At 42.2% G+C, this 10,715-nt stretch overlaps 1 protein-coding gene across 1 annotated transcript in view; it reads right to left on the bottom strand.

Annotated features, from left to right (window-relative positions):
- Positions 1-5,252, bottom strand: part of ODA-Dnal1 (Outer dynein arm dynein axonemal light chain 1) — a 37,091-nt gene extending 31,839 nt beyond the window's left edge. The window contains exon 1 of the mRNA XM_067053352.1: positions 5,052-5,252. Within this exon, the coding sequence (XP_066909453.1) occupies positions 5,052-5,054 (3 nt within the window). The 5' untranslated portion in view covers positions 5,055-5,252. The remainder of the gene's footprint in view (positions 1-5,051) is intronic.
- Between the last annotated feature and the right edge of the window lie 5,463 nt (positions 5,253-10,715).

The following is a 10,715-nucleotide window of genomic DNA, read 5'->3' as shown; positions in this document are numbered from 1 at the left end:
ATGGCCCCGCATGAAAATTCCTTCGATGTATGTGGTCGACGAAGAGGCGGGAAAAGTGAGTCTTGCGTGGAAGAAGTATCGGATGTTTCTCGAGATTCGTTATAGGTGCTTCATGAAGTCGGCCACCCACCCTGATGATCCCAACCTCATTAAAAAAGGTGACAGTTGTGAAAGCTCCCTCGTTAGCATATCTCTTTGTATAAGATGCACGCGGCGCAATTTGGCTGCTGAAAATTCTTCAGCTGTGATGGGTCCAACGGTTATAGTTTCTTTGGCATTGGCATGCTTGGCAATCCGATGAAGTAAAGCTACCCTAATGAGAAGATGCAAGTCCGAAAATCTCTCCATCCAATGGTCGGACGTAATGTCAGATTTGTTTTCTGATGATGAACTGCTGGTAGAAGTCAGTGAACATGTAGGAACATTGTGTTGTTGCAATTCACTAGGTTTCCAATGTTCTATGGCATCACGGAGCCATTCTGGCCCATGCCACCATAAGGGACATTCTAGCAGAGCGTTTGGAAGGCATCCACGAGAAGCCAAATCACTGGGATTTTCATGGGAAGAAACGTGGAGCCATCTGCTGAGTGGTAGCAGGTCATGGATCTGGGTAACTCTATTTGCTTCAAAAACCTTTAGCTGGTGAGTCTCGGAGCGGATGCAACTTATCTAATACTACTCTTTTTTATAAACTTAATTTAACTTTTATAAATATTTTATAAAGAATTTATCGATGATAATAAACAGCATAGAAGCACGGCTCCGCAGAGTTTTATTCGCGTTACTGATATGTATTTTATTGAAGCAACCTTCGTCTTCGGTTTTATGAGATTGACGCTAGTACATCCTTCGAGTGAGGTGACACGGAGATACACGCAGGCGGCATAACCCTTATTTGATGATGCTTTCTCCTCACTTGCGTATCTAGGAATAGCGATTTGAGATATCAACGGCCATTCCTTCATCATCAGAGCCCACTTCTCAGCGAGGGTTGGAGGAAGGCTAACGTCCCAATCCAGGTTTGCACGCAAATTTCTTGTAACAAACACTTTGCCAAAAACACCACCGGAGATAAGAAACCTAAGGGATCAAACATCCTTGCAATAGCTGACAGGACCAGCCGCTTGGTCACTGGCATGGAGGGTGACTGGGAGATAGAATAAGAAAAGGAATCTGACAGCGGATTCCGTACTAGGCCCAAGATCTTAATGGATTCTATCTCATCGTTATGCATTTGAAGAGGTAAGACTCTGGCGTCGTCTGGAATTATATCTGGAACTGTTGACGCCCACTTACTCAGAGAAAAACACCCTTTAGAAAAGAACTCACAGAGTTGCCGTTGCAGTTCCTTTGCTTCTTGGACAGAATTTGCTCCACTAACGATGTCGTCGACGTACATGGAGCAGCTGATCGCTTCGACTGCTAGGGGGTACGCTGATCCTTCATCCTTCACCAACTGCTGAATAACCCTTAGTGCTTGATAAGCACTCGACTTCGTGCCATAGGTTACTGTATCCCGTATAAACGAAAGTTTATTAGAATTTCACAAAGGTCTGGCTGAAGTTTTGGGCCCGCTAACAGAATGAAATTGTGAGATTCAGTAGATGTACCGCAGGAAGGGTCGAACACACCTCGGATTTTTCTCCCGCTAGGTTTTTCTTGCCACACCGCGTGATGAGGAATTAAGTACTCCGATTGTACCCTCGCATTAGACATGTGTCCAAAATCCTCATATTCCTTAATGAACTGCTTGTAACTTGAAGCAAGTCCACAGTCTGTATGCGATTTCCGCTTCAAGTAAAGAAATCTGCGTTCCACGATTTCTCTGTTTCTGCTTGGGAGAGTACTGCCGGGCTTGAATGGATGTCTTACCACATACCTGCCCTCGGGAGTTCGAGAGTGCGTTTTGACGAAGTGATCTTCACATAGCTTGTCCTCTGGGTGTTGACGATCAACTGGCTCGGGTTCTTCTGTCTCCCAGAACGCTCTCAGCTGTTTCTCGATGCTCCCTTGTGACTCATTGAAGAATGAGGATGCAGCAGTATTGGATAGGCCGCATGCCTTTCCCATGACGACCAATCCGAATACTGTTGGTTGGAGAAACAGTTCATCGACACCAGCACTGAATGGGGCGCCGCTGATTATCCGAGGATATAAGTCTATACCTATTAAAAGGTCAATGGACTGTGGCGTATGGTAGCTGTCATCAGCCAGTTTATACCTGGATAAACGCCGTGTTACATGGTTTTCAATCGGAGTACTGCGAAGTTGAGGACAAATGGTGTTTACAACAATGACTGACGTTCTAAATTCGTCCCCATTCATTCGGCATCTGAAGATACAGTCAAGGGATCCTGCTGGTTTTACAACAGAGTTACCACCGAGACCGGTGATGGTCATATCCAGTGGCTTAACACCATTATGACTGCATCACCTATATTTTCAGAGGTTTTTAGGGAAATTTAAGATCGATTTGGTCTGTCAGGATTTGGCGAAAGAAATTACACTTTACCGGGCCCCTTATGAATGAGGGTGGAGGTAATATAGGGATTGGGGATATGGAGATGGTCAGGATTAGTAGACTATGGTTTGAAGATAGGTTATCGAGGCGTGAGAGGGAAGTATTTAGAGGGCCTAAGCCTGTGTGTATGGAGAAGTCTAGGAGGTCAGGGTTACGGTTAGGATCGGTTGGCCTGTATGTAGGTGAATCAGGACAAATAATATTGTGGCGAAGGGAGTTGAGTGCAGACAGCAGCGATCGTCCACGAGTATTTGTGGTTCTATCTCCCCATTGTTGGTTTTTTTATTTAAGTCGGCACCTAGAAGGAACTGGTGTCCAAGGGAATCAAGGAAGGAATTAAATTGTGGTTGGGAAGTGGGAATTCGGGGTGGGGAATAACCCGCTACAAGTATTATGGGAAAGAGAGAAGTTTGGATCAGTACGGTTGTAGTATGTAGGAAAGTTTGGACTTGTAGAAGGATTAAGTGATCGATGGATAATGACAGCAGCGCTATGTGACTTAATTGGTGCTATTTAAGGGTTTCTTGGCGGGGGAATAAGGTTGGAAACTAGATTTGTTAGTAATGAGATAAGTGGAGTAAAAAGGGATCCAAATTCGGATAGGAATGAAGTGTGGAGGCATGTGAGATGAATAGCGTTAGGAGGAGGGGGATACAGGATATCTGATTATTAGGCTTTTGGGAAGTTTGAGGAAGTTTGAGGAACAGAGGCATAAAAATGTTGGGGTTGGGGTTGAGTATAATGGGGTGTAGGTTGCGATTGTGGCAGGTGGCAACCTGAGTTGCCGGTTCTGTTTTTCCAGTCATTTGAGCGAAGGACACTCCTGGTTTGACAATTCTTGAGGGTCTCCTAGGTGGTCTGGTTGCATCATCTTGTCTGGGACCTTCGCAGTACGTTCACTATCTGTCGTACTTTGTACCCCTGTCAGTTCTTCTTTAATGGCTTCCATTGGTGTTGAGGGGTGTAGTTGTCGGACAACTACTCTGAACGCCTCCTGGCGCAGCCGATAAATGTAGTAGTCGGTTTTTGCATCGGATAAATATTTTATTATTCAACATATATTTCTACTGTTTTTATTCAATTTCCCTGAAAAGTATAGTCTATTGTGTGACACAATATAACGTATATTCAATTGCTACTACAAGTAGAAGTACCAATTTACAAATTTAATTTTACATTTTCATAAAACGCCTTGGAAGATTTAGATGAAACTTGTTATATCAATGTAAAATTAAATGGTTTTTAATAGCAGCTAAGTCTCATCCTCACTGAAATATTTAATCAGGACTTTTTTTTTTTAATATTTATTTATTGCTATTTACAACTGAACTTTATAATACATTTAGTAAATCTGATCTAAGTAATCAGGACTTAAATGCCGATTCGCCAAAATAGAAAATTTCAGAAATAAATAAATAGAGAATTCCAGAAAAGAAAATTTTATTTTAGTTATTTGAAATAATCAGCCATCTCTCATTGTTAGGAGTAATAAAAATGGATAAATGTGAATGACTTTGATAATTAACTAAAGAAGGAATATTTTTCATAGATAAGATTAGTTATATAGATTATATAACGTTGGAAAGCCAAAGATTTTAGAAAAAATAATATCTAACATATACAGTCGTTTCAACTAATAATGGAGATTGACTATGACCGCAAAAATTAATAGAATTTATAAATACATGATATCATATTCCGTAGGTGTTATGAAATGTATTTAAACATTTTACCTAATATGAATTAAAAACAGAGTATTTTTTATTTTATTAATTACTGTGAAGAAAAATATGCTACAGTGCGGCATTATACAACTTTTAGTAGCTCTACTTGAGCTGAAATGGAGGTGGCAGGTAAATGTTTTGAGATGAACACACCGCACAAGGTTTTCACTTGTCAAAAAAAAAAATTAAATTTACATGTTCATTACATTACATACACTATTATTTAAATAATAGTGAAGTTGAAGAGCTTGAGCTGATTTCTCTATCCAGAATATTTTTGGTCAAATATGAGGGATTATAAGAATTAAAATCATTCAATTAAATATGGTTAGGAAGATTGTTGATGTACTTCCCCAGAAAAATCCTTTGGGAATTTAATTTTCTATAAGAATCGGTTAATCTATTTCCGTTGGAAATTCAAGAGTTAAAGGAACTGGAAAAGCTTCTTACTTCACTATCAAAAGAAACTTTATTTCAGTAACTTCATTTTGATATTCTCAAAACTATCGATATAAAAGTGGAATGTCAATCGAGTCTAGAACTGGATACAAAAATATTCAAAGTAGTACTCACTGGTGTCATCATCCGTTAACTGAGTAAATTTTATTTAATAAAATCTACAAACCTTTTATATTTCGTATAATCTTTATATTTTTAATGAGGAATTGAAGCCCACTTTTGATTTGAAATGCACTTGTTTGAATTTGTTTATATGGATATAACAAATTATAAAATTAAATATATTTCATAAAATATAAATTGAAAAAAGACTTTAAATAAAATTAAACAGTTAAATACTAACTTACCATTATTTTTTTCTCCTAACTCATAGAACTTTCAAAAATATTACTGAAGAAATAAGAGAAGGTGAATATTGACAAAACCAGTCGCTAGGATACTGCAAGCAGGACCATTGCTATATGTTATATTTACAGTATTCATGTTATTAAAAAAAACAAACAGCAACACATGTACCAAAAATAAAATAAAAAAACTCACAATTTAAAAATAAGTAACATAAAAAAATAGAACTATCTTTCAGATGAGGTAATGATGAAATGGAAGGGACTAAGGTCGAAATCTGGTGTGGTGCGCGCGTCATGTCTACATACGTCACTAGGTTTTGTGTAGCTTGGTTGGTTGGTGTGCTCGAAATAAAAATAGAAAATTAATGGAATGGAAAAAATTACCAACAAACATTCTTATTTATCTGTTGCTAAAAAAGTCGTATTTTAGGGTTTTTCGAGATGGAAATAACCAATATAAATTTTGTTTCTGCCAAGAACACAACAGATTAATAAAATAAGAAGCCGTGATTCAATCGGAAAAGATCTGGAGGTTTTGGCTTTTCCCGTTATAATAGGATGTCCTTATTTCTCCTTTCTTCTGCTTTAGTTATTCATAAAATTCTTTAATATTTTGTATTTAACAATTGTTTATAGATGGAAACTGTTTATTTTTTCAAATGAACAAAAGTAAAGGTATTTTAGACGCTGATTTTTTTATAAAAATTGTCATTCATGTGCTGTCAGACTATTTTAATGAGGATAAAACCTTCCTGACACAAACCACGATTGAATTGTTCATTGACAGTCCGAATTTAATGAAAATCGTTTAAGCCGTTTATGATTAAATCGAAAAATATGAAAAGCTAGTTGAATAAAGTGGTACTTTAGGCCGAAAAGTATATATAAGTTAGCTGTATATATCCTCATGATAATAATAAGAACTCTGTACTACTAGGATTAGTTACCTTTAAGTTTGACAACAAACCAGTTCCTATTTATACCAGATGATTCTACTAATAAAGTTAGTTGTGTCATTACTCTGCCCGAATCCCTTTTTATTTTTACGTACCGTTTCAGTCTAATCGTAAGTGGTGCCGAAACTCGGGACCTTTAGATTCCGAATTACCCGTCACACGATCAGTGGATATTACTAGTCCTAAAACGATATTAAACGAACCATCTTGAATCAGTAACCGGGTTACGGAACGTAATTTAAGATAGTGGAAACGGCTGAAGAGTTAAAATAACTTGAATACCAGCAGGCTCAACCGACAGAGGAGCGACAGAAATTTGAAGCGGAGCGCCAGAAACTCGAGGCTCAGCTTTCCAAGGCGACTGAGAACACGCAAATCGAACTGCTAAAGATGAGAACGCAGAGTTCTGCGTTCATCCACTAAGTGATCAGCCAATTGGAACCGTTCACCGGGATAGTAGGCGACCTGGAACGTTTCCTGAAAGGCGGTGATCAGATCAAGAGCTTAATCACCACCAGACAGGAAACAGGCACTATGTTGGAATCGGACGTGAGACTACTCTCTGGTCGGTCCTATCTCGAGGGGCGTTCTGAATGCGGTACAAGGCGATAAACACCACCCTGGGAAACATTAAAGGTTCGACTCAAGAAGTTATATGGCGGGAGAAGATGGACTCCGGAGGAGGATGTTTTTTATTTGTTTAAGGAACGGCGAGCCCGGGGTCACTCGGAGGGTGAGTTCGCTGAAAAACTGCTGATTCTTTACAATCGGCTGACGGAGAAAATTATGAAGACTTGTGGCAAGGCAGAGGGATCCCAGAAGATGGAGTTCTTGAAAGGAGTGCTGAAGGTCCAACTTAACCATTATATGGACCGCCCAGGATCGCTACCTAGAGACCTGTGCGCCCATGACCTCGTGAACGGAAGAAGAGAAGCACGCTTCGAGAAACCCGAAGCTGAGTGGATGGTGGTGAGGTCGTCTCGAAGACAACAACGAAGCTCCGCCAGACGTGCCACCCACAACAGTGGCGGTTTCAAAAAACGACCAAGTAGAGGACCAGAAGAAAGGCGATCAGATCGGCGCTGCTTCGAATGTAACAGGACCGGACATGTAGCCGCGCAATGTAAATACACGAGATGCTACGAGCGGAGAGGAGCGGCAGGCACCCCACAAGCGACGATTCATCAGGTGAGGAGAGTGTCCGTTCTGAGCGCAGCCGCCCGGCTTCGAGACGTCATGAGGTAAAAGGAGTGAATCCCTGGATGGGAGGACCATCCGGAGCCGAGGTATTGTTCGGTCGTGGTCCCTGAGGACGCGGTAATGGGTGGGGTAACCAGCGGGGCGAGTTATTAGTTCATAACAACATACAGGAAAGACGCGTTACAAGGTTGCCCGTGGCGAGTCTGCAGAAATCCGTAGTGAGATTTCTGATAGGCACCAGCTCATTGATTAGTCGAAAAGGGGCGGAGAAATTAAGCATCTGGGCGGGTCGTAGACAATGTGCATGTACGGTGTCCACGGTCAGTGGCAAATGCCAAACATTAGGGGAGACTAGTTTTAACCGCCGAGAATTAGCAGGGTCAGATACGGAAGTCGTTATCCACGTTATCGAGGAATTATGGCAGGCTACGAGCTTATCATTGGGTGTGACAAAATCGGTCAGCAACAGTATCAATTAACAGCGAAAAGGAAGAGCGGGAATATGAAAATTGGAGCGGTAGAGTGCAACGATGCGTTGATACACTTGGTCAATAAAAACGATTATAACCGAGAGGGGGAATTTTCGCCCACCATGGGGAAAACTGAACACCGGATTCATTTAAAGTCGGAAACCCCAATCTATGTAAAGACAGGCGGTACCCCCAAGCCATAAGGATCGTCATTAGACGAACTTCTTCGATAGGCCATAATAGTCCATTATGGGTAGTGGAGAAGAAGCTGGGTGAACGGAGTGGGGCCGCGAAACAATATCGAGTCGTTGTGGACTATCGGAAGTTGAATGAGGCAACGAAAGATGAGCGGTACCCACGGTGCCGCGAGTCGAGGACATACTGGACCGACTATCGGGGGCGACTATCTTTAATACCATAGATCTTTAAAGCGGGTACCATCAGGTCAAGATGGCAGAGGCAGATATACCGAAGACGGCATTTTCCTGGGAACGGGGGCACTTTGAGTTCGTGCGAATGCCTTTTGGGCTGAAGGGAGCGCCGTTAACTTTCCAACGTCTCATGGATGAACTACAGAGGGGTCTAGGCATTTCCACAGGTATACATGGACGACCTGATTGTTTTCAGTAAAACGAGCTGGAGCATGCCGAACACTTGAATCAGGTTTTTGACAGGGTTCGAGAATTCTTCCGGTTCTTGGGACATGTGGTATCGCAAAAAGGGGTACAGTGTCTAAGCCATCCAAGACGCACCTTTACCGAGGAATGCCCGCGGAGTGAGGAGATTCCTGGGTATGATTAACTATTACCGCAAGTTCATCCCAGGGATTGCGGAAATTACGCATCCACTTAGCGAAATTTTAAAGAAAGGAAAACGATTCTGCCTAGGTCCTGAACAGGTTGCTTGTATCGAGGAATGCAGGAAGATTCTAACAACGCGCCCTTTACTGGCCTTCCCCGATTTCCATAGATCATTCAAGGTAACTACAGACGCTAGCGAGTTGGCTATTGGGGCCGTTCTGTCTCAGTATTTCGAAGAGGGAGAAAAACCTATTTCATATGCTGGACGAAAATTAAATTCGGCTGAACAATGATACAGCGCGATTGAACGCGAACTTTTAGCCGTGGTTTGGGCTGTATTTTCGTATTTATATATATATTTCGAGTATTTTCGGCCATACGTTTACGGCAGAAAGCTCGAACTCGTAACGGACCATAAACCTCTCCTACACCTTGGAATCATCAGCACGAGTATCGCGATGGAAGGAAAGGCTCGCGGCATATAATTTCTACATTGTGCACAAGAAGGGCGTCGACAATGTAGTGGCCGATTGGTTATCGCGAGACCTAGTGGTGAACGCGATCGAGGACGAGGAAGAACCGGTCGAGGTATCTACGCGAATGGGCGGAGAGCGGCCCGGAAATTCCATTAGTTCAAAGTGAATCAGACGGGAACGCAACACTAACAGAAAGACCCGCGGAACTTTCGGAAATCGATGAAATAATCCATGATAAAAGGTTTCAAATTGTTATAAAATCCATACAGGCCGCCGGAACTGAAACAAGGACGAGTGTTTACGAGGGCCTATCGACTATATTGATCCGCACACCCGTTACAATAGAGGAAAATGAACTGGAGCGTATATTTACGGAATTCACAAGACCCATTCGTAGTTCGCACGTGGACGTGGGAAATAAAGTTATAGTGGAGAAACTAAAAAGATTGTGGAGACAGGACCGAGTAGGCGTGGGTTATCCTTTAACCAGATGTCTACAACAGGTAGAAACGATCGCCGACCCAGAGGCGCAACGAAATCTCGTCGCCGACCACCACGCTGGCAAAGCGAATCACAGGAGTATAGAGGAAACCTTGCGCGCTCTTAAACGGCTGAACGGCGTGTGTCATATGTCAACAGGCCAAGTACGATCGCCAACCCCCAGTAGCCGAACAAGTAACCACACCCACCACACTCGAACCCTTACAATCGGTCCAAGTGGACATCTACTCTATTAAGATTAACGATAATGAGAAACAGTCATGGCTAACAACGGTTGACACATTCAGTAAAATTTCGATGGCCTACCCTATCGAAGCGAAGACCCCCGGGGCGGTATGGGAGAGGATCCTCCAATGGTGTGCAACCTATGGGGTACCGGACGAAATCACATCGGATTGCGGTAGGGAATTTGATAATGCACTAATTCGCAATGAGAGCAAAATGTTGGGCATTACCCGGCGACTCAACGCTCCCCATCACACCAAGGGCAGGAGTGCGGTTGAACGATTGCACAACACGCTAGGGGAACATCTTCAGTTGCTCAAGTCAGGACGGAATCTCGAGTCATACGAAGGCATGCCGCGCGCAGTTATAGCGTATAACAATACTATCCACGCAGCCATTGGGTTATCACCCGTAGAGATAGTGTTCGAGCAAAGGCGTCGCGATAGGGGAGATCTAATTACAACCATCTAATTACCAACAAAAACGACCTCAGAGCGAAACTTTATCAAAAAAAGGGCGCAGCGCCAAGATACATGGGCGAAAGTACGGGTAAGGTTGATACGGGAAAAGCAAATACGAGTTATGAAAGCAAATGACCGCCGCACAGTCTGTAAAACGGGTCCGCTAGCATTGGGTACAATTGTATATCGTCGATTGAGAACCGCCCGCAATAAAACGGCAGCGCGTTACGAGGACCCCTATCGGATCATTACCATTAGGGAACACAACCTATTTACGATAAGAGACGTAAATTAACCATTTAGGTCCCGCACAGTTCACCTCGAACTACTGCGAGTACCCCCCTTGTACAAAGTGTCGAGCCGGACGACGGCGCGCAGCCTGGACCTTCAAGAGAGTGATTTTTCCTTTCTTTTTCAGTGGTTGTATCATTATGTTTAGTTTTTTTTTTTATTTATTTTTATTTAGTTCCTCCATACGAAGGAACTTGAGGGAAGGAGTTAGCTGTATATATCCTCATGATAATAATAAGAACATGATTCTAATAATAAAGTTAGTTGTTCAAGTAGTCTTGTGT

This window comes from Halyomorpha halys, unplaced genomic scaffold, assembly GCF_000696795.3.
Source record: "Halyomorpha halys isolate HHAL.00 unplaced genomic scaffold, Hhal_1.1 Scaffold2299.1, whole genome shotgun sequence".
Classification (NCBI taxonomy): domain Eukaryota; kingdom Metazoa; phylum Arthropoda; class Insecta; order Hemiptera; family Pentatomidae; genus Halyomorpha; species Halyomorpha halys.
The sequence above is the reverse complement of the archived record's forward strand: the minus strand, read 5'-3'. Positions and strand labels throughout refer to the sequence as shown.